Source organism: Argiope bruennichi, chromosome 10 (genome assembly GCF_947563725.1).
Source record: "Argiope bruennichi chromosome 10, qqArgBrue1.1, whole genome shotgun sequence".
Classification (NCBI taxonomy): domain Eukaryota; kingdom Metazoa; phylum Arthropoda; class Arachnida; order Araneae; family Araneidae; genus Argiope; species Argiope bruennichi.
The window spans coordinates 29,877,245-29,903,333 of record NC_079160.1 but is presented as its reverse complement, the minus strand read 5'-3'; the positions used below and the strand labels follow the sequence as shown (position 1 = coordinate 29,903,333).

Below are 26,089 nucleotides of genomic sequence, written 5' to 3'. Positions count from 1 at the left end.
TATAAAGAAAACTTTCTTCTTTTCATAAGAATATTTTCCCAATTATTTCTAAAATAATAAATAATTGGAAAAATATTCTCATGTCTTCCCCAAATTGTTTAGAATTAAAAATACTCCAAAACGCTGGTGTCATCATATGTTATAAGTACAGAAATTTCATCTCTTTCTATTTTCTAAAGCTGTGTTTCATTTTCTTTCTTGTATATTCTATAAAAATTTAGTGAATAAAAACAAACAAATATTAATTCTTTGAACAATAGTAATTTATGTCACATGATATATTTCTATTGCATGTTCCAATACGACTCTGGAAGATATTCAAGAAACTCATTGGCTGTGCTTGCGTTTCTGTCTCAGACGAGATTCTGATTGGTTGTTGTTGTCTAAAATCGGGGTGTGTAGATTGTTGATGAATTCCGTACTTTACGTAATCATTGTTATCATTCTGTGTCAACTGGCAGGGACTTCAAAGTTCGTATAAAATACTCGGTTCGTCATATATTTATTCGGTTTTATATTGAAAAATTTTATTAGTTAGAAGAAACGTTTTGCTACGTTAACTAGGACTTTTTTTTATTGGTTTCCAAGTAAATCAAAATGTTGCGTCCAATTTTTCGTAGAGTTATAACAGGGAAACAAGCTTTGATCAGGTAAATAAATTTCAAATATTTTGAATAAATGTAATTTCAAAACTAAAAAAGTCAGAAATAATATAGATTTTTTTTAGAACAATCTTCTAATATATCCTTATTTTATATCCTGATTTTGTGAAATATTTAAAGCATCTTAAAACGTATGAATAAATTGTAATCTTTTTCCTTATTGTTAATTTTTTTTTTTTAATTTTGCAATGCAGAAACTCATGTTTATGAATACGCAGTATTAGTTATTCAGTTTTAAATTCAATTCTATTTTAATATTTATTTTATTGTAATTTTTTATTTCAATTTTATTTTATTTTAAATTCATTTTTTTAATATTCATTATAATTTTCTCATTTGCTTATGCTGATTTTTATCTGATTATTTTTATTATCTCGTATTACAACAGACATCACGTAGTATTACATAATCATTGATGCATTGCTACTTAGCCTGGTTTTTAGTTAAATTTCGTATGTTATCTTCATTTTATCTCACAATGGGCATTCTTTTCCTTTTCACGACTTAGTAAATAAAATACGCAACAAAATTAAAAATTTTCATTTAAGTCTAAAATTAATTTTTTTAGCTCTCTCCAAAACCAAAATATCATTTATATATAGAGAGAGAGAGAATAAAGGATAGTGATTTTTGTACGTCATTTGAAAACACCATTCCTTAGTAGGTTAAAATGTCTGTTTTTTATATTGGTAAACAACTTTTTATTGTAATCCTTAAGAATACATACATTCAACTGACAATAACATACTTATATTTTTTATATTTATTTAAATTTATTATCAACTAGATTTGTTTGTAAAAGTACAGTTTATAAAAAAAAAACTCAAAAAATGTCAGTTCTTTCCTCTTTTTTTCAAAATCAGATCAATATATATATTTTATAAATTATTCCATTTTATTTAGTTTATGTATACTAATAACCAAAATTATGGAAGCCCTAAAGACCCAATGTTAATAGTTAATAACATTTTTTTTTCAAAATTATTGCATAAATGATTCATCAATGACGAGATTATTCTTCAAAACATATATAAATTTTTATGATGATTTATTAGTACAATATGTATGAAGTAGTAAAGTGAACCTGGTATATAAATTGTGATTCATTAAATTTCTCACCTTTTCAATTAATGCGTTACTATATTTTAATGCTAATTTGGATAATTCTTTCTAGTAGATTAAGAAAATATGGTACAATTTGGTTTTAATGGCAACCAAAAAAATGCCTAAAAAAATTTTTGTATATTATAAAAATATACTCAAGTGCATATATATATATATATATATATATATTGACAAAATTTTGTCCTGCAGCTTTTTGGTCACTGTTGCAACCGACAAGTATTGAAATTTTTAATTGGATTCACATGGTTTTATCTTGGTTAACTTATTAATTTCTCTTGTTTTCTCGCCTAATTACATATTTTTTTACTTAATTATAACCAAAACGCACTCTTAAAATTCCTTTTACTTTGTTTTCTCGCACCATGAGTAAAGAGATAAAAATCCCTCTCACCTACTCAGATGCTCCGAAGATAACTGAAATTCACTTTCCAAAGTTGACGGGTATCAAATAAATCCTTATCAAAATCTCGTAATAAAACTACTAAAGGGAAAATTTTTGTCACTTTGACTCTTGTCTTCTAATGCAAACATATACATTGCTTCTTCGTTCCTATGTAGAAATTATGCTATAATTGGTAAAATAACTTGGAAGTCCTTTCTAAAACCCTTTTCTTTTCAACTTTGTAGCTGCCAAAATTATACTTCATATATATATATTCGAGCAAACCTTTCCTAAAATGTTTTTCTTTGTTTTTAAATATATAGGGAAAAAAAAGCTGAAAAGGAATGTAGAGACACCTGTTGTATGTAATTATATTTTCCTTGTAATGTGGCTTTATTATCATACTAATAGTAAATAGCATTTTATTTCTACATTTATACTTAATAGCAGTTATTGTAGGATTAGCAGATAACTATATTCATTATAATTTTATTTATACTATTGTAATTAAGATGTTAATATAATTAAACAAAATTATAACCGGTTATTTTAAGCATTAAATCACTTATGTAATAGATATCTAGTTACTTATCTTTAGATTATAAAGCAGCCTAATTATTTTTAATTTTAAATATATAAATATTATTGCAGAAAATTGATTATCTTCCTTCTTTTTATATAGTTATTTTATTTTTCAGAATTGTTACAAATGTATATTTTCGCTAAAGAATAACTTTTTAAAGAATTAATATTTTAAATTGAACATTAAGGTTGAGATTATATAATATATATTGATAGAATAAATTTGTTCCTACTATTAATTTTAATAAATATCTATTCAATGAGAATTCAAAATATATTTTTCTGTGAAAAAATGAAACATTAAATTGAATACTTTTTGTGGTGTGATTTATGGTTCAAAACTGAAATGTTTTGCAATTTTGTGAAGTCTTGATCTCTTATTTAATATATAACCATGCTGACTTTTTTCAATAAGTATTAAATGTTCATTAAATTACATTTATTTAGGAGCTATGCAGCTGCTGCTCAAGAAGCAGTTAAGGAACCTGAGCAGGAAAAAAGTGAAAGGAAAAGCGATAAAAATGCCAGAGTGAGTATTAAATTTTTTATTGGAATGATTTTAAATTTTATAGTAACGAAATAGAATATATTAAATGCCTGTTTTAAGAACCAGAGATAAAAAATTAAAAAATTTACATTGTTGTTTAACCTTTAAATATAATGTTAAAGTAAATCAGAAACTTCTTCTTACATTGGGTATTTTCACAAAGAAGTAGAAAAATATTTTCCCATCTTTTTAGATATTTGAAATTTAAATTTTGTGATGTTGTCACACTGCCTATTATTTTACTATTTCTCTTGTTATTAGTCTGTTTGCAACATATGAGTAAATGAATAGTAAAGAGAGCAAAACAGTCTACCAGATGATTACATTGTAACAATCTACCAATTGATTAAAGACAAATCAATCTATAGAGATGCACAATCTTAATTCTTTATTACAGTTAAGATTGTGTGTCCTTATGGAACAATTAACAATTGTTTCAAATCCCATGGAGAAAGATACTGTCAAAAATTTCACAGGTGAAAACCTTTAGATTTTTTTTCACATATACCAGTCAGCTCTTATTTCCTCAAAATGAGAAGAGAGAGAATACAGCTAAAATGAAAAAAATTTACTTTTTGCTAACAATATATAGAAATATGACACATGCTTCAAATTAAAATAAAATAATCCAATTCAGATAGGAAATTAATCTCAATATTAGAAAGAAAAAAAACTAAGAAAAATGTGTATAACAAGGAATTCTGAAAAAGTGTTATTTTACTTGCCTGTTGGCATCCATTTGGAATTAAATCATAAAGGAAATGTGAATTTCTGAAATAAGCAATACTATAAGAAATAGTTGACAGATACAGTTAATGAATGTTTTATTCCTATAATATTATCAGTAGCTACTTATACTATTTTAGCAATAGCTATGCTAAAATAAATTAGAATAATATATTTTTATATGTTATATTTAGATTTCTTCCATATGATAATTTTCTTGTAAAGTGTTTTTATAATCACCATTAAACACATTTCATTTCAGTTTAAAAATTGTTAGCCTTCTGATTTGAATAAAGAAATATTTTACTTTTTTTACATATGTTAAAATATCACATTTTTAATATAAAAAAGTTATGCTTATGAAAAAATAAGTATTAAATTTTATTTATGTTATGATTTTTAAATTATTTTTTATTTTCCTTCTGAGATTAGCATCTAAAACAGATTATGAGGAAATTTTCTTTTCCTTTGCTATTGTTTGTATTATCTTTCTTACTTTGACTTTCTAATTTCTAAAAAGAAAGAAAAAAAGAAGAAGAAATAAGAATGCTTTTCTTAAGTGATCTGTTGATAACAGGATTTTATGAATTTTCTATAATAATAGAAAACTGTTTGTTTTTAAACAGGAAACAAGTTCCTTCGTGATGAGTATGTTCAAAGGCCAAGTAAAAACTGAACAGATATTTCCTTATCCAGATGGTATTGTATTTTTGTTGCAGTTTCATAATTTTTAATTATTTTTTTTCCTGCATCTGTTTTGAAAACTTTGAGTAGAGAATAAAAAAATTTTTAAATATCCTATTTCTGATAGTTGCTTATTTAAAACCTGATTTTTCAGATATTTTTGCTAATAGTTTTATAAATATCTATACTCTGATTGTTTTATAAAAGCCATACAAATAAAAATATATCAGTGTTCCTTATTTTGAGAAATTTTTTTTCCAGGCAATATAGACTTTTCAATTTTGCAATGCTTTAAGAAAGGTATTTCACATTACTAATTGTGATTAAAATTTAAATTCTTCACAACATTGACATTTATATTTTCAAATTATGCATTACATTGTTGTTGTTTTAATTTTTCTCTTTGCTAATGTGAATCAACTTTTAAAAGGATGAGAATAAATAATGAACTAGTGAAGAAAATTAAATCAGTATTGTTACAATTATTTTAATATTTTTTTATATAATAGAAATTTAGATATTTTATTTAAAAATTTAAATTTATTTCCATGCACTTTTTTTTTATATAAAAATCAACTGGCGCAAGAAATATTATGTCATAATATGTTTATTAGTGTATAATATCACAAATTAATTACACAATCAATCTCAAATCAGTTTTTCTTATTCAGATGATAATTTGAGAAATGTAATGCATGTACTGTGTAGCAGAATTGAGAGTTAAATTCTGTTCTAATAAAATATGAAAAATTAATTATTAAGATTGATGTCAAAATATTCAAATTTGTAATGTTCTATGATATTTCTGATTTTACTTGCTTTGTACAATGTGTCTAATAAGATTTATAATTTAATTTCCTGAATTAACACAATTTGTACTTTTTTTTTATTATAAAAGCGAAAATTTGTAAATTTTATAAATGATTTAATACTTGAAATATTCTAAAGTAAAATTATTTTGCATAACTGCATCGTTTTTTTTTTTTTTTAAGAATAAGTTTGTTGTTTTTTTATTATTATGTATGATTTCTTGATTTTCATGTAATATAATTTTTTATAAAACATAAATAAAAAAAAAAGCTTTATTGAGGAAAATTTTGAGATTTATGGTAAAATATTCCTATTATCTTAGTATTGGATTTGATTTCTTCCAAAATTATTAGAAAATTTAAGGTACTATAAATTGATTATAAAATCTAAAAAGAATAAAACAAAAGAATACAAATATGCTTTAAAGGTCAAGAAATTTTTAAGGAACATAGATATGCATTCTTCCATTTTTTGATTTGTGAATTTGCTGTCTTATATTTGGTGGTCTTATATAGGTGATCCTCTTAATTCTTAGAAGAATACCATTGAGGTTTTTCATTTTAATTAGTTAATTATCAAGTCAAGTTTAAAAGAAATAAATCATGGTCATTCTGAGTTGGTTATTGAACTGAATTAATATTGGATGCTTTTAAAACTTGGTGTCGAATGTACAGCTTAAAAAAATTGTCTTCAAGCCTAGATGTAAATCGTGTGCATTAAGAGAAAACTAGAATTGCATTGTTGAACTTTATTTATCAATTACTATTTTGTTGTTGGTTTAACAAAATGTCCAGACATAGATGTCATTGATTTATACAATAATGTTTATATTTTAAGTGTTTGAAGTACAGCAACAATGTATTAAGAGGAAAAATACTATATTAAGATGCTGAGTAGGAACTCTTGAAGAAACATATAAATCGTGCTGAAAGGATGAAGATATTAAATTTCAATAGGAAAGAACATCTCATTGTCAAATAACATGGCTTCAACAGGTTCATCAAGTTAGTAGAAATGCCAAATTAGAGTTCTATGTGTGAAAAATTTGTTAATAGTGTTGATTCTTTAATTAAAGCCTCAGGTTTATTGAAAAATATTTTATTTAAAACATGAATGAAAATTAGAATTTTATGAATAAACCATGCTTAAAATTAATGTTCTCTTATTCTAATCAGCTCAGAATTTTCTTAGTAGGAATCTTCAAATCATTTAATCAATTGAGAATAATAATTGTAATATATTTTTATATCAAAATAATTTATTTTCTAAATAATTTAATATATTTTGTACTAATCAAATACTAATTGGAATTATAAGAGTGGACAGGAAGGGGTATCAGGGTTTGAGACTTGAATCCACCAAGGATATGTTGAATACCAGAGATTACTGAATATTAAATTCATTAGGCTTGAACATCTGTCAATTGATATGTAAAAATTAATAGAAGGGAATACTAGCATAGATGTTCCTTGTTTTGTTACCGTTATTCGGTATTTTGGGATTTATCCTAAAATAAACTTTATTACTTTCAAATAGGTTGTTAATTCAGAACCAAATGCTGCAGACTGAAATGTTATTTTAATATATATATATATTAATTTTTTGACATTTTAAACAGTTGAATTGTTAACTGAATAAGAAATGAATTGTTAACTTTAAATTCTGCTGATTCTATAAATTTTAGTAAAAGTTTTTTAAATCTTTACTTCTACTAATTTTGTTTTATTTTTGTCTTTAGTCCTTAGTGCAGAGGAAAAGTCTACATTAGAAATGATGATTGATCCACCTAAGAGGTTCTTTGAAGAAATCAATGATCCAGACAAGAATGACGAAATAGCAAAAGTGGAACCTCACTTAATCAAACAACTTGGAGAATTGGGAGCCTTTGGCTTGCAAGTTCCAGAAGAATATGGAGGACTTGGAATGAATAACACTCAGTATGGAAGAATGGTAGAACTTGTAGGAAGACATGATCTTGGTCTAGGAATAACTCTGGGAGCCCATCAATCTATTGGATTCAAGGGAATCCTTTTATTTGGTAACAAAGAGCAAAAACAGAAATACCTTCCTGATTTAGCGATAGGGAAGAAATTAGCTGCTTATTGTCTTACAGAACCAGGCAGTGGCTCTGATGCTGGGGTTAGTAGAATTTTAAAAATAAAATTCCAAAAATTTAATGTCAGGCGACATGTTGTATCCCAATTATTCCGAACAGTATAGTATATATAAACAGGCAGATTTCCTCTAAATGATTTTATTTAAAATTTGGTTGAAAGCTACAGACTTGAAGAGAATATACCAATTTTCATCTGCATGGTTTAAAGACTTTTTGAGCAATCATATTCACAGACAGACTAACATAATTTCAAAAATGTGTTTTATGACTGAGAGATCTAAAATATGGAGACTTGTCAAAATCTTGTCATCAGACTTTTTGTTGATTACAGTTTGTGTATTTCATGCATAAGAATTGAGATTTTTGCATTTTTAGTGATATGTTTTTAGTATTAATAGAAAATAATTTTAATTAATAGCTTTGAACTTTAATAAACTCTTGTGTGATTTTTCAATAATTATTTATTCAATATTTCTGTGTATTTTATCTGAAAAAAAATATTTTTTTTTTCTCGTTTATTAATTTTAGTCTATTAAAACACGTGCTGTGAAATCAGCTGATGGAAAATACTACACTATGAATGGCAGCAAAATATGGATTAGCAATGGAGGGATTGCCGAAATTTTTACAGTTTTTGCAAAGGTATTTTATTTCTTTTTTTTATTTTATAATTATTATTGTATTTTTTTAATAATAATAAATATTTAATTCATATGTTTTTATCTCTTTAAATCTCATCATAGGTTCCAGTTGAGACTGAAAATGGCACAGTTGAAAAAATGGCTGCCTTTATTGTTGAGAAAGAATTTGGAGGTGTAAGTAGTGGACCTCCTGAAAAGAAAATGGGAATTAAAGCTTCAAACACAACAGAAGTTTTCTTTGATGATGTTAGAATACCTGCAGAAAATCTTATTGGTGAAGTAGGAGATGGATTTAAGGCAAGTATTTAATTGCTAGCAATATTTTTATTTCTGCTTACAATGTGCAAAGTTTTAAAATAAAAAAAAATATTACAAAAAATTAAAATGAATGTGTGTATGGACTAACTTAACAATTAATTGAAACTTATCCCATTATTTTTATTTGTTCTTATAAAACCTGATAAATATAATAATGTGTGCATAATAATGGTTTTATTTATTTTGAATTAGTGATAGGTTTCTAATTCGTTAAGGCATAACTTAATTTGAAGAATAAATTTAATAAATATTTTTTAATTTATGTTAGGAACTCCAAAATAATATAACTTCCAAAATATAATTAAATTTTTTTTAGAAATTCAGTTATCAAAACAATTAGTTTAAAAAAATCATTAAAAATTTTTATAGAATATATATTTAAAATATTGTAAATCATCAGGAAATAGCACTTATTTTCATATTTATTGGCATTATCTTTGAGATTATCAAGTTACATCACAGCAAATTTCTTAATGTTATACTTCAATAACTAAAGAATGTAAATGCCTGATGAAAATTATTTAACAGTATGGTTATGCATATTGGCTTCTTAGATATCCGTGGAAGGGAAATAAAGAAACAATAGAATGTATTTATCTATTGGAATGAAATATAACTACGTATCTTATAAATAGCGCTCTTTGCATTAATGGGTTAATGTTAATATGTAATATGAATAAGAATGAAATATTTGAAGGTATTTAAAGAAATTGTTACTGATTTTTAGAAGTATTCAATTTTGGGGGGAGATATTTTTTTTTTAAATGTAGAACATAAAATGCCTTTTTATGTTGATTTATTTTATAAATTTTATTCATTTTTGCATGTAAAATTCCCATTTCAACAATGAAAGGCTGAAATTAAACTGAAGAGACGAAATTGAAACATTTGCAATGTGATGATTCTTGCAGTATCATGAAGCATTTATTTACTTTATTTTCAAATTGTCATAAAGAGTTTTATCTCTAGAAATATTTGTGAAATAGCTTTAAAAAGATTACTTTCAAATTTATATAATGAAATATTTTATGCTGAATAGAAATACATAAAATTTAGTCTAAAATATGTTGATTAATAGAAGAAATAAATTCTGATTTTAATTTATATATCAAATATTTATTTGTTTAACTGATCATTTTCTTCCTTTAGATTGCCATGAATATTTTAAATAATGGACGATTTGGTATGGCTGCTTGTATGGCTGGAACAATGCGTGCTGCTATTGAAAAAGCTGCAGAGCATGCTGCTAACAGGAATCAGTTTGGAAACAAAATATGTTCTTATGGAACAATTCAAGAGAAGCTTTTCAGAATGTGCATGTTACAGTATGTGACTGAGGTAATGTTTTACTTTAGCGAGGAAAATAATTTGCAATATGATGAAGTTATCACAAACTCCATGTCTCTTATTTATGGAATTGAAATTTATTTTTGTATATTTAGTCAATGGCATACATGGTATCTGGAAATATGGATCGAGGATATGTGGATTTTCAGCTAGAAGCAGCAATAAGCAAAGTCTATGCATCTGAAGCTGCATGGTATGTTGTAGATGAAGCCATTCAAGTATTAGGTGGCATGGGATTCATGAGGTCAGCTGGTCTTGAGAGGGTTTTGCGAGATTTGAGAATTTTCAGAATATTTGAAGGCACTAATGATATCTTGCGTCTCTTTGTTGCTTTAACAGGTAAAAGCATTTCTCTGTAAACTGTTTATTTATTATTTGTACATTATTTAATATTGTTAAATGTCTTATCTTCTATTACAAATTTTAATGGTAAAAAGCTTCATGCAAAAAACAAGATTTATCTTTTATAGGTAATAAAGCCTTATTTCTCTAATCATATATATTGCCATAATGTATATAAAAATTGGTTGTAAATTAAACGTATTAAATCAATTTGTGTGATGAGCTCTTTATTCTGATCAGAGCTTGCCCAAGGAAGCTAAGAAAAGTGCAGCCGCATAAAACCTCAAACTTCTATAGGCCTTGCATGTCTATATTATTATATGAAAAAAAATATATATATGTATTATTGCTGTTGTTTATTTAATCCAAATATACATCTGTTTGAATAATATCTAGTGAAAACATTTCATGTTCATGAACTCAAGACAAGTTTATGTGTTATGAGTATCTTTAGGCTAACACTGTCTACATAATAAGTAAATTTGAAAATATTTACTTATTAACTAAAAGTGATCTTGATTTTGCAAAATTGCAATTTTGAGGGCTGTATTGATTATATCAATATATGTTGTATCGATAATTGTATGGATTTATGATTGAATGTTCTAGAATATGATTGTATCAATATATTATTGAATATTCTAGATTGATATCTAAAATATGAGTGTATCGATATATTTAATGAAAATTTAATATTTGCCATCAAATGCCATTCCATCACAAATATAATATATATTTAAATATCATTTATTTGAATTATCTGAATTTTGTTGTTGCTCTGAAAATTATGCTGGACTTATTACTATAAGTTAAGTTCATTTTAAATAGAAATTTAACATTTGATTTTAAATAAATCATTCCTTAGATAGGGTACCAAATATTTTAATTTCATAATTCCAAAATATTCTTTACAGGACTGCAACATGCTGGAAGCCATCTAAAGGAATTGCAGAGAGCTTTCAAGAATCCCACTGCAAATTTGGGATTGATTCTGGAAGAAGGTTCTAAAAGAGCCAAGCGAGTTATTGGCCTGAGTAGCCCACCTTCCCTTTCTGATCATATTCACCCCAAATTTTCTGACTCAGGTGCACTAGTAAGTTCTATAATTGAAAAGAGTTTCAACCCATTAATATCAATGTTTTTTTTCAATTTTATAATTTTCTTAAAATAATTCACAAATTCTTATTGAACCGTACATTTTTAGTTGTCTAAATGCATCGAGGCTTTTGGAGTTTCTGTTGAAGAACTTCTTGTTAAGCATGGAAAGAATATCATAAGTAAGTTTAATTTAATACATTATTATCTCTGAAATGTACATAAAACCATGAAAATTATATTGAAATGCTCTTTTTTAACAATATTTTTTAATGTGAAAAAAAAATGACGCTGTTTATTGTATTACATTTTTAGGAATTTTTTTTATAAAATAGTTACTTGATTTCTTGCAAAGCAGAATACTTAGAGTACAAAAATTAGATTAACAAAGAAAAATTTAAATTTTTTCACAAGCATGTAAACACTGCGACTGAAGTATGTCAAATATGTGATTTTATGACTACAGTATTAGTTCTGTATCAAATTTCGATTTTGGCCAGCTGGGAAAAAACTGCCTTTCTGATCTTATTAAATGCATGCCAGAGATTTAAAAAAAAAAAAAAAAAAAAAAAAAAACACTAAGCCAATATTTCATATTGCCAATGCTATGTAAGGCATTCATGGACTCACCCAATATCCAAAATTTTATGGAAGAGGGTAAGATCTTTCTTACAAAGTATGCATGATAGTTTTGAAAGGCTATTTACACTTTTTTTTTTATTATTATTGTTTGTTTGTTCCTATGTTGTTGTTTTTTCCCATCAAACTGAAAATAGATGGTTTTTGTTTATATATCCATTCTCTGCTTCATAGATTCTTGAAGTAGATTTTAGCTTAGCTCTGTGTAAGCTAACTTTAATTTCAATCCACTTTATTTTTCCTCCTTTTTTGAATGGGTCATTTAATCTTTTCCCATTATCTTATTAAAAAGTGGCCTTTTTATAATTATGATATCCAATAAGAAAGACCGTGTACTTAATGGTGTACTGCATACTTAGAATTGTTTAATTTATATCATTAAGTTTATTTATTTATTTTTTGCTCCAGATGAACAGTATCTACTTAATAGACTAGCCAATGCTGCCATTGATATTTATGCCATGACATCAATTTTATCACGTGCAACTTTCTCATTGAATAAGAATGTACCCTCTGCAGACTATGAAGAAAAGATTGTGAATGTTTATTGTAGCGAGGTAAGAATCTTGTTTTATTAAAAAATTATAATTGTTTTGAAATTTCTGATCTAAGGATTATTCATTTTGAAAAAAAATTAAGTAAATGATATATAAATAAAACTGCAGCATATAATATTAAAATTTGATTTATTGGTTATACATTCTAATTGAATCTATTTAATAGGCATATGAACGAGTTTTCCAACATTTGGGTGTCCTCAAATCTGGAAACAAATTGAAGAATTTTGAATTCATGAAAGCTGTGGCTTTGGATGTTGCAAACACTGGTGGTCCCTTACAACTGAATCCTCTGGGGCTATAATAAATAAACAGTGACAAAGTGAAAAGGCTAATCAAAGTTTTATAACAAGAAAAGTGTTTGATACTTCTGCTTGACTCAGGAAATTCTGCAAAAACAACTGAATTATGGAATTTATTTATATTTATGCAATTCAATTTAAGTGTTATCAGTTGGAAAGTATCTACCACTTCTCAAAATATACATTATAAAAAAGAGTTTATTAAAAGAGTTTTATCTTTGTGTACAAATGTAAATTTTCTTCATTTCAAATGGTACTTTTGATTCGGAATTATTGCTGGATTACAGAAGTTCTACAGATTATTTTTTATTAATATGTGATGTTTTCAATTTGCTGAAAAAAAATTATCTCTTGATGAATGTTTACATCTGTGGGTTCAATTTATATTCATCCAAATAATCAGTTTTTACCTTTTGTTTTTGAACAAAAGAATCGTTGAGGATTCTGAAATGTTCGAATTCATTTCAATATACTTAATATTGACAAATGGCAAAATTTCAACTACAATATGTCTACAAATTTATAAAATGCAAGATTTTAACATGCATAACAATTATAATTTTTTTACAATTAATATAATAGCTGTTTATTATTTCTGATATGGCATTTAGAAATAATAAACAGGTTTATTATGTTAAGTTAAACAGATTTAGTTTTTATCAATACATGTAATTCAGTATCACATATCCTCTATGAATTGGTTTGGTTTCTTTATTTTGGATAATATGATGCTAATACTTGATTTAGTATTGTATATCAGAAAGAGAAACTCGCAAAAAACCTTTTTGAAAAAAGAATGAAAATTTTTGGCTTCAGGCATTATTTATATTTTTATTACTTTTTAATTATGAATTGGTAATACATTCTTTTTATTTTATTTTCTGAAGTATTATTGTGGTATTCTGTAATTAAAATTTTTTTTAAAAAAAAGACATTTTTAATAACTACTTTGTTGTGCTCTTATATACTTTAGAAAAAAATTAATATGAATGAGATGAATTTATCTTTAGTTGCATTATTTACAACAGATTAAGTAGGTTGTTTTTACATTTTAATCTTTTGTAAACATTATGAAATTTTACTTTCTGTCCGATGTTTAAAACAAGTCACTTACATAATTTCCAAAATTAACTATTAAAAAAAAATTCCCCTAAGAAAAGATTAATATTTCTCTGAATTTTACCTACATTTTATTGAAACAATGGACCTATGTACCAGAAAGCATGAAGTTGAAAAGAATGCTTCTCAAATTAATGGGAGGGGGGGGGAACTGACATCTGAATATATAACCTATGAAATCATTGCATATTAGGTGTTTGCAAATGAACTGCTGGATATTCTTTAACATTTTATTTTTAAAAAAATAGAGTACATTGTAATTTTATTAAGAATTCAAACCATGAATGAACATCAGAGTTCTAAACTATGATAATCTTAATGTGTTTTATATATCGTAAGATATTAATTTTAAGTTTAATGAAGACTCAATTTAAAAGAGGAGCATGTATGTATGTAAAACATTCTTTGATTTAAACAAAAGCAAGCATAAAGTTCTTTAACAGAAATTGTTATTGTTCAAGGAGGACTTTAGTTTTTATCCTTTTTCAAGAACTATAGTTTTTGAAGAAAGTAGAAAAAAGAACCTGTGCGAAAGTATAAAGCTTCAGAAAGGAATCTTCATGCAGCATTTTGGTTCTGCATATATCAAAAGTCAAAGAGAGAAAATAAAAGCTCTTGTAACTCCAAACTTAAAATGAAGCTTGATTTTTGGTAATTTGAGAATTATTATTTTCAAAATGCAAATAAATTAAAATCATGACAAATATACTTAACTCTCCAAGTGGCGAGGTCAGAAAATTATATTTGTTATTGTTTAGTTTTAAATAATATTCCAACATCTGCATACAAACATTTACTAATATGTCAAGAAATATAATTTGCCAATTTATTTTCAATCTCTTTAATATTCAGTTAACAAAATGAATTATTTGAAAATGTGCATAGTTTAAAATTCATGTAGCTATATAATAGTATAATTTTATATTTAGAATCAAAACTGCTGTGAAGAAACCATAATTTAAACAATCTTTTAAATGCTTATAAATAAATCACTATCAATATTCTAATAAAATTATTAGTGTTGTGACTTTTCATTGATAATTCAAATATATTAAATTTTCATTCACATAACATGTTTCAGCTTATTTAAATACTGCCATTGTAAGAAAGTATTTTCAAGTAATTTGCCAATATCTTGTTAAACAATTAAACTTCTCCTTAGTTTCTAATATTTAAAGAAGCTTCCATACAAGTGCTAAATATAAATTATGGTTTGAATAGTAAGATGGGCTCTTTAATATATGTAGCACACAAATACAAAACATGAATGTTGTTTTTTATTACATTACTCTACAACATGAACATAAAATTATCCTTTTTACAAATCAAATTTTTCAAAATAAAATAAGTCCATAAATATTTTCAGCTGGTTTCTTTCTCATCTAATTCATCTAAGAAATTTTCTTGCTTCACTGCCAAAATGGAATACAGATCTGATAGTTTTTAGTTAAAGAAGCATATAGAAGTACATTAATTAAAATTTAATTTAAATAAATAACAGAAAATTCTATTCCAATAATAGATAAATAATACTACATGTCAGAGAATAATACTTTATAGTATTATTCTCTGTCCTAATTACTATTTAGTCCTAAATACAAAATAATATTAGCAAAGAATTTATTGGGGAAAAGACATTTTTATACGTTTGTAAATATTTATATAATTTAGATAAAAATATTTTTTTATTTATATTAAATAATATTCTGTATTATTTGAAATTTTAAAAAGCAAAATAGTTCCTTTTTAAAATTTGATTATAATCTTGTAGATGAGTTTGAAACAGTTTCATTCAACAGAAAGGATACAGCAGTTTTCAAAACCACAATAGATTAAATTTAATTAAAAAATAATACCTTCTCTGAAATGAAATTCTATAATTTTCTTTTTGAGATGCATAAAGTTTTAAAAATCAATATTTTAGAAATGTCTTATAAACATACAAATAGATATTTTTTTAGAGATCAGTAAATGAGAAGCTAGGTTGGAAAAAATGACATAGCTCATGAAATAAAAGTTTTGGCACATTGGCCTAAATCAATTCTTGATTAGACTTCACACCACATATACAGAAATATAAATTTTTGAGTCCTAAATACAAGTAATTTTTTTTATTCTGGTCATTATAATTATTCACTGGTAATTTATTGGACATTTTTAGGATATTCTAGTAAATATGCAACATAATTATATTTTCCCAACTCCTCATGAACTGTGATCAGAACATGAAGATGGAGCACAGGATTTCCTAGAATTATCTCCTTATCCATTCTGTTAAGTTTTATTGTTAACTTGGAAATAAATAGACAAAATATATATTCCTTAGCTCTTTTTCAATTTTGTATTTAAAATATTCCTACACTGAATACTTCCAAATATAATGGCAAACATAAAGCTATATTAGTTGTCATTATGCTGATACTATGTTGCTTTGAAAAAATTGGAAGAAGTAAAAAACTTTGTCAACTTTCAACATTTATGATTCAGAAATTAGAAAAATCAACATTTATATTTTATAATAAGATTAGCAGAATCGATATCAAATCTAAGTATATTTTACAGTAGTTTTCAAAGTTTTGAGATCTGTAATTTGAAGATTTAATTCTTTCAAAATCAGTTAACTAATCTTAATTTCAATGAATTTTTTTAAACAAATTTCAATAAGCGGAGTTTTTTCTCTAATTTATGAAGTATTCAGATACATTATTTTTTTTTATCACAAGAAAAAGATGCGCAATCTCATAAATTGATATATTACAACAAATGCAAAAGATTGATCTATCCTTTATATATATATATTAATTATAAAGTTGTGTGAAATTGCAGGCAGGACTTTTTGATCTACAGCTTTTCAAAATTTGGCACATATATACTTTGAAAAGTGAAAATATGTACCTTGGAGAGCTTTTTTAAAAATTTTAATTAATTAAAAAACAAGATAAATTTTGGTGTTTTGTCACTAAGCTTCTAAAAATATTATTGCACAAAAATAAATTCTACACTGTTTCAAAATTTTGAAAATTATCTTTTTAGTAATACTAATTTAATATTTGTGAGAATTTTTATTGAATTTTGTTGATTTTTTTTTTTTTTTTACAATATTTTTTCTCTGTTGATTTCCAACAACAGATTACATTATTACTCGGAGGTACAAATTGTTTTCATTATTTCATCAAACTATGAGATACTTAACCATGTGATTTTCTTCCACTGTTAGTTACAATTTCGTGGAATTTAGAAAATAGATGAACCAAATTTTTACATTTTTAATAATGCTATGATAGCATTTTACTGTCCCTATTAGAAAGTCCATGTACAATAAGCAAGATAAAAAAAATAATAACATGTTCTTTAATGTCAGACAATTCAGCTGAATAATGGTCATGAATTTGTAAAAATTACTATCTATCAAAAGTTATATATAAATTCATACAAATACATAATAAGATGCATGATCAATATATATACATATATATTCATTTTGCACACAAAATTCTAGTTTTTCTTCTAGGAATAAAAAATTTAGCAGCAGAAATTTTTTAAAAGAGAAACCTGGAACTTTTTTCATAAATATGCATTAATGCTAGTTTGGCGGTATGTGATGCACCAGGATAGAACCTGGGACCTTGTGGTTTGCAGTCCAGTAACATAACCAGAATACAAAAGCACATGCTCGTGTAGCGTAGTTGTTAACTGGCTTATATGCTATTCACCACAGACTCTCCCTCCAGTGAGTCGGAGGTGAGACGAACGATATGGCTGTTGAGTGGCGATGTATTTTAGCTGTTGTCTAATGGGCCTGTACCCAGTTGAGTAGCGCCAAGCGTTATGGCGAGCATGTGTGGGCGAGTGGTTGCTGATGCTACGTCACATGAGTGTGACGACTTTGGGTTGCTGCGTCAAGAGAGTCTGACGATTTTGGTTGCAGGTAGATGGTGCCACAACAGTAACCAGGATACAAAAGCGTATGCTCATGTAGTGTAGTTGTTAACTGGCTTATATACTATTCACCACACTAGCTAATTATCCATGAAAACTTATCAATGTTTATGATATTTTTATATGAGTGTGAGGGACAAAAAAATACATTTGCCTGCATCATTTTTTTAACAAAGCAAAAAATTTTATTTTAAAGTTTATAGCATGATATAATAGATTAATTTTGAAAATGAGAAATTTAAAAAAAATGCATATATAAAAAAAATTTCCATATATTTATGCTCCTTCCAATCAGATAAAACTTTTGTAACATAATAAAAAATGAATGATGGTAACAACAAGAGCAGTTGCAGATACAGTTTAATCATTTTTAAAGAAACAGCAAATAATGTGTCAAAATTTAAATAAAACGCATTCAGCAATATCTTGTAAATATCCATATAAAATGTCAAAATAGTACACTATTAAAAAATTCATATATAAGCCCAAAAGATATTTATTTTAAAAAAATTAATCCTTGTATAAAATATCAATTATCATTCAAATTTAATTGCAGAAAAAAAAACACTTTAAAATTCTTTGAAAATAAAGAAGGGGAAAAAATCAGAATTTTAAAAACAGGCTCTTTCAAAATGGAATTTTACAAACTGTGCCAAAAACTCAAAAGTGTGAACAAATTGTTTGTTTATTACACACTAAAATAAAAACACAGCAGTCTCATCTAATATATTTCCTAAAAAAATGTGGATATGAATAACTTTTATTTTAAAATAATTTAAGAATGGTTTTATATAGTCATGACTCAAAATTCTTGATTTAATCCTAAAAACACCTAAGAAAGTACTTGTTTGCAATAATGATGCTGCTGTTTGGCTTTTTTATTAGAAGTCTTCCATTTCTTCTGTAATGTCATTTTAAGTCATACAAGTACTTGGTGCTTTTAAGTATAAAATATCAACATATATTTAGTATTATTCATACTCTAAAGAGTTCAGTAAACCCTCATATATTAAAAATATTTCACAAATTCTTGATTTCTAGCCACACCAAGAAAGACAAAACTGATAAGGTAGAAAAATATAAAAAGAATGAGGGTATTTTCTTTTTTGAATAGTTCATATACCGATTAATGGTATCATAATATTTTATGTAAAAGATTTATGATGAAAAAGTCTATCATACATGAATGTTAACTGTTTGAGTTAGTATTAGTTTCCATTTTGTCAATACAAAATATTCCCATCTAATTGTTTGTATAAAATTCATAATGAAGTGCAGTATAAGAGATGCAGATTTTAATGATTATATCAATGATATAATTATTTAATACATATTTGTTATTCAGATATCATAATCTATCTTTCTAAAACATGAATGCTAATGAAAAAAGCACAAATCAATAGGTGAAATCCTAAACTATTGTACTGAAGTTTGAGCAATTAAATATTTTTACTATTAACATTCTTAATTTTTATGTGTTCAATGAGAATATTTCCTATGGATATATTCTCATATATGCTAATTATTAGCTAAACACTTAAATGCAAAGTGCTTTTTTTTATGCATTAAATGTCATTCATAATTTAAGCAAAGTAAAACTATTCATGGCAAGTTTTTCTCTATTACTAGTTAAAAAGTCACTGCATTTATTAAAAAGTACGATTTGATTTCTGAATAATTTCAGTATATCTATTTAAGAAGACATACATTAAGAAGTCTTCATATTAATATGTTTTTTTTACCAACATCAGCAAATTATTTGTAGGAAAATTTAATAACAACCTGGAGCTGTACCATTTATTTAATTAATTCTGAACTAATCCAATGCATTCAATATTTTTTAATGTTCCGTTGAATGCATGTTTGTTATATTGAATGTATTTTTCCAATGCATTTAATATTAAATAATACAATGTAAATAACAATTTGCAATGAGAGAATGATATTTTAATGCATATGCATTTTTTAATCAGAAAGGCTAACCTTTACGAAATTAAAGAAGATAAACAAATGGGAAGGAAAGAGAAAAGAATAAAGAGCTGCAACAGAAGTCTCGACAATTTTACAAGAAAATTCCTTGAACGATAAATTATGTTGATTAGGAAATGGGCTTTAAAAATATCAATGATTATCTAAATAAAAGGATACATGTTCCCAAGACAGCACCTGCAAGACCGAATCCTGTAATAATATTATTTCTTCGCATTCTTTTTAATCTTAGAACTCGATCCAAATTTTCTTTCTCTATTCTTTTCATATACATAATTTGAGCATCTTGTAAAGAGGATGTCAAATTAGAAGACGCAGTCTCGTTTGTATTCTTCATTTTATTAAATTTATTTTTGAAGAATAACAGAAAACTGAGACTAAATTTGTATTACTTTTAAGCGATTGCAGAATGTTTTTACGTAATATTTCAAACAGCGAAAAGCAAATTATAAACAAACCAACAAGCTCACGAGTTGAGTAAAAATAATACTGCTAAGGTCTATTGTTTTATCTTTCAAAAGAATCTCAATTATTGATGAGTATTTCAGAAAGCAAAATATTCTAAATATCAATGATGGATACTATTAATAGAGATATATAATATTTAACAATTGACATGAAATTAACGATGAATTTTAATGAACAAATTATGAATTAGAATCATTTGAATGACAATCCGATTCAATGTATCGAATGCAAAAACCGAAACCCATGCGATGAAATATAAAAATAAAAAAAAACCTGTAACCAAAACCAACTATTGTTATGCAATAAAAGGCAATGCTTACCTCAGAAAGATCCCGAGATACCAATTAGACAATGACAAATACTTGTCCCATTGGGTCAACCATTCACTATTGTTCCCAGAACTAGAGATGCATAATCCACGATTTTTTGAATAACAAATAATTTTGCTATTGTTATTTTTAAATATTTGTTCCAAATATCTGTTATTTCAATCATATTATTAATTAAAAATTATTACTTAATATTAAATATATAATTTATTAATTATAATTAATACTTAATTTACTAATTTAAGTAACGTGTGATTGAATTAATTTAACTATTTCAGCTTACTTATTAAATTTGATTATTTTTCAAAACTATTTATTTAATTTCTTTAATTGAGTAAACCATTTTCTGAAAAATTTGAATTAAATATATATGTTATTTCTTTAAATTGTTTAATTTAGTTCTATATTCTACCAATAGATGGCGCCAGCAGTAAACGGAATATATGCAAAGTCAAGTCATAAGCAATAAAAAAGGATTTGTATGGAATAGTGTATCATCAAATGCAAATATCTGAATGTCAAGATCACCACATGAAGTGGAGCGGCGACTTCACACTTTCCAGTAAAGTCACCGCTCCGATAAATTTCAGTGATATGCAATTCAATGATACTATAATTCCAATAACCAGTCCGTTTACTTTACAATCCATTCACAGATCTGTTTTGTTCGAGAGCTGCCATTGGACAGATCGTATCGATTGTTACTTTCCAGTGAAGTCACCGCTCCGGCAAATTTCAGTGGTATCGTATCGATTGTTACTTTCTATTGTGATCCAAAAAACCTGTAATTGAAATATCACCGGCAAGATCGTATCAAGGATTTGAATCACACCCCTCTTTGAAAAGTATTGATCACTGGTAGTTGTGACTTTATGATATTGGTTACGTAATAACCGCTGGTAAAATATTCGTCATCTCTACCCACAACATTGTTAACATTAGAACAATATCAGAGAAGTGTAGAAAAAACATTTATTGTCTGAAATAGTTTTAACACCGTGTGATCGTACATTTGTAGGAAATTTTTTTTAAAAATGAAGTTAGAAATGTGGCTCTATCTATCACGCCAAACGTTAGTTCATAACAATTTAAACGGTTAATTTGATAAACTACATTTCATTTGGTATATGTTTCAGCACTATTTTAAAAACACAATAACGTTGAATAATGGCAACTTCAGCATAAGACAAAGTCCTGGCACCTAAAAAACATAAAAATTGTGTGTGTAATGATATTTTAAAATATAATTTAAAGTAATTAATTCTCTAATTTTCATCTTCATTTAGCCCATATTAACTTCATTCTAAAATGCTCTCGTATTTCCTGATCCATTTTCATCTTTTTTATTTAATTAATTCAACAGAAGCTCTGTAAAAGTGCTTAAATCAGCGTTTTACATGCTCCAAGTGAAGGGATAAAAATGTGTCTATCCAAACAAATTCTTTTAAAATATACCTAGATTTCCCTATCCTAAATCGGCACTTGTACAGAAATCCCTAGCAGAATCTCATGGTACATAAGTACCGAGGGCAAATATTTCTGCCCTTTTTCCTTCTTGTGTCGTTCTTGAAGTGACATACTTCGTCTCTACTTGCTTGTACATAAATTATGCCTCCCGGGATGGAATAAAGCGAAATTTAAAATTCGAAAGTGTCTTCTCTCTCTTTGGTCACGAAACTTTTCAAAAATGTTTGTTTCACATATATAAATTGTAAGAAATCAAAATATTATTAAATATAATCAGTAGAAATTTAGTAGCAATTCCGGAAATTGTATAGACAATAATATGTAAAATATGCAGCATAAAAAAAAATAAAAATATAAAACTAAGATATTTAGATTTAAATTGAAGATCTTCATAATATACATTAAAGTATCATACGGCTCTATCCATCATGCCGTACATTATACGGGAGTCCCTAAAATTTAATTTCTAATTTTGCAACTAAATTTCGTTTTAATATAGCTTCAGCAAAAGGCCAATATATTAAATAGTAGCAACTTCTGCTCATGTGCGTGGTCCTGATATCTTTGAATTTAAATTTATTAAATACTAGCTGCCTTTGGCGACCAGCCGGTTCGCCAATCTTAATGCTCGTTAAAATTTTAATTAAATATTTTAAGTAATTCCTACTTTAATAACTTCTTCATTAAAATATTTTAAAACTATAAATTTCAATTCACTCAAAATATTATAAAGGCCTTCAGTCATAACGTAATTTGTATCTCTCTAATTTTCTGCTAGCACCCGTAGAATTTATGCTTTAAATTAAAGTGGAAAATGATTAATCTGCAATTAATATAATAATATTTTTTACTGAAACAAAGCATTTTTTTAATAATATAATTACTGAAAACAGAGTCACTGAACATTTAAACCTTATGAGCACTAAAGAATATCTTTCTTAATTTATGTAATATCCCAAGAATATGTCAACAAAATTTTCACAGATTCATCATGAGCAGATCGATTCATTAACAATGTTTAATTTTAAATGCAACAAACACTAAGAAAATAAACAGAATCGTTAAAAAGAATCGATTGAAAACAGATTTAAAAAACTATTTAAAAAACGATGTACTTAAAACTATAAGCATATACAAAAAATATACAGCTCACATAAATACAGTTCAATTACAAAAGCATGCAACTAACCTAAAAATAATTTAAATCAAGAGTCATCCGTTGATAATATTGTCAACAATCAGAACACAATGCACATGCTTGAATTTTCAACGCCAGTTACGGTAACGCAAATGCATGAATTTTTCTACGCCAGTTGGGGTAACGCTATGCAGATTAGACATTTTTAATTTCCTTTATTTTGTTTTATTTTAATTCAAAAGTACTTCAGAATGAATCTGAAAGATCGATTCATTAATAATGTTTAATTTTAAATGCATTAAACATTAATAAAATAAACAGAATAGTTTGAAATAATCGGCCGAAAAATGTTAACTCTATCTTCATTAGTGTTGGGAAAAAAAACTGAAGCCTTACTCATTTGGCAGTGTGGTAAATGAAAAGATGTCTTTGGCGGGAAAGTTAGTTTTTAATTAATAATTAAAATTCTAATTAAAAATTCAAAAAAAGGGACCCCAGGTGCACATTCCCGACCTCCAAGGTATACATGTACCAAGTTTGGTAGCTGTAGGTCAAACGGTCTGGCCTGTAGAGCGCCAACACACACACACACACACACACGCACGCACGCACACACGCACACATTGAGCTTTATATAAGTATAGATAATCAGGGAATATTTAAGGAAAAATTTTAAGAATTCTGTAGGCAATACAATCTTTAAAAAAATGTAAAATAAAAGGAAAAAAGGGGTTGTTAATCCATCATATGGGGTTAGTTTCGAGCTAAGGATCTGAAGAATTTGTTAAAATAAACAGTTGTTCTAACTATCGCGTTTCATGTCTTTGACACAAATTCGAATTTTATATCTTAGAGAACCAAATATCGCATGATATACAATTCCAGAGTCGGATCCAAATACACAATGCATGGAAGCAATTTTCAAATACATAATGTATAGTAGCAATTTTCGAGCATGCGCGAGCACTTGCCATCTGAAAGTTATAAAAACAGTATATATATTTTCTGATAAATTCGAATTTTAGGAAGTATAATGTATGGGATATTTTAATAGAAATTATATAAATCTTATTGGCAGACTTTTTTTTTTCTTTTACATATAAAATATGTAAAAGGAAAGACACAAAAAAGGGATTCCTGGTGTTTTCTTTCGTAATGAAGACCAGCAAAGTGCATTTAAATATTATGGAGCTCTATTAATCCTGTTGCTGTATTCGGGTTCATTTCGATCCAAAAAATATTCAATAGTGTAATAAAATTGAACTGAACATGACTATTACGTTATGGCTTCATGAATGTGTCCATTTTGTTATTGAAATATGTGAAATGCTTTCGTTTTTTGTTTTAATTGCAACATAAGACTATTCGCTTGGATTCTTTTGGGCCCTTATACATAGATTTAAAGAGAAAAGTCTGAATATCCTCGTTTGTATACACATATTAATAAGTCGAAATTATATTTGTTTTGAATTATATACATATATAATATTTATTTTGTGATTATATTTTATTACTGGAAATGTGTAATGGTCTAAATGTGTAAAAAGTCTAGACATAAAGGTTTAGAATCAGAGGAAGTTTACACCCGGACCTGTTAAATTTGCTACTGTAAGAATTCGTGACGAACTACCTTTGTTAATTTTTCTTATTAAACAGACATCGTGAACTCAAAGATAAAAGAAGATAAGTGGAAAAAAATTGATAGAACTGAATTCAGTATTTTTATATACTGGCATACTCAAATCCTGCAATAAATATGCAGAAAGTTTGTGGAACACAGATAAAAGGTACGATGGATTAAGATTATTTCGTATATCAAGAATTTTGAAAGTTTATGATCGAGAAACACATCCTTGTTTGAAAGAAAGAAATTATTAGCGCCTTATGGGATATACGGGTGGATACATTGCCAGAACATTTTAATCCCTGTATATGTGACGGTTGATGAATAGTTAATTTCGTTCAGAGGAAACTGTCCATTCCGATAATGTAAGATAAGAAGTTGTGCATAAGATTTTTAACATACACTGACAGGCCAAGAACCAAGTCACGTGAGAAATACCAGGTTCTTTGGGTTATTCTTAGTTTATCTTATGGTCTCCAGGGACATAATATAACGTTTACAATTTTTTTAATCATATACATTTGAACAGATGTTATTGAAAAGAAATATAATCACAATTGAAAATGCTCCATAATTTTTTATGAATTATTATGGCTTGTATTTTCAGAGTTTCAAAATTTAGGTTTCTTTTAAACGTTCTTAGTTTCGATTCTCAAAAAAAATATTTCTTGCCATTTCGGACATTAATAAAAGCAAATTTTTTAAATTTCATTTTTTATTATTATCTGATTATGACCCTTTATAATATTGCATAATTCCTTATTACATTACAGAATTTTAAAATGAATTTTTCCAAAAATGCTCAAACGATTCAGTTTACATGGCATCATACTTTAAATAAAATTGATGAATTAAATTCCAAATCATTAATCATTCTAGAAATGTTTTCTCACCTCGAGACCAATTTGTTAGTCTCCTGAAAGTTAGCTTTCCTAATTATAAATTATTATTATATTGTACACTATCCAAGTTATTCGATCCTATGTCTTTATTCTTTTCGTTATTCAAGAATCGGCCAAAAGAATGCAATTAATCGGGTCCAAACAGGGCCATCGATTTAAATTTCTTGATATTGGAAGGAATGTGGGGAAATATATATTTTTGCCTTAGAGTCAAAGTTACTATGGTAAAAACGTAGATT

At 26.4% G+C, this 26,089-nt stretch overlaps 1 protein-coding gene and 1 long non-coding RNA gene across 2 annotated transcripts; one reads left to right on the top strand and one right to left on the bottom strand.

The window, feature by feature from the left end:
* Positions 1 to 413: 413 nt before the first annotated feature.
* LOC129988380 (very long-chain specific acyl-CoA dehydrogenase, mitochondrial-like) lies at positions 414 to 12,947 on the top strand. The gene is made up of 12 exons (XM_056096599.1): positions 414 to 650; positions 3,199 to 3,280; positions 4,651 to 4,723; positions 7,257 to 7,657; positions 8,163 to 8,276; positions 8,378 to 8,572; positions 9,743 to 9,931; positions 10,036 to 10,279; positions 11,197 to 11,375; positions 11,487 to 11,559; positions 12,425 to 12,573; positions 12,740 to 12,947. The coding sequence occupies exons 1-12, from the start codon at positions 598 to 600 to the stop codon at positions 12,875 to 12,877; spliced, it is 1,890 nt and encodes a 629-aa protein (XP_055952574.1). The 5' UTR covers positions 414 to 597; the 3' UTR covers positions 12,878 to 12,947.
* A 2,304-nt stretch (positions 12,948 to 15,251) lies between these two features.
* LOC129988918 (uncharacterized) lies at positions 15,252 to 20,385 on the bottom strand. Its single transcript, XR_008785701.1, has 2 exons — positions 20,082 to 20,385; positions 15,252 to 15,427 (listed from the first exon to the last, which is right to left on the bottom strand). It is a non-coding gene; the product is annotated as an uncharacterized LOC129988918 (long non-coding RNA).
* Positions 20,386 to 26,089: the final 5,704 nt, after the last annotated feature.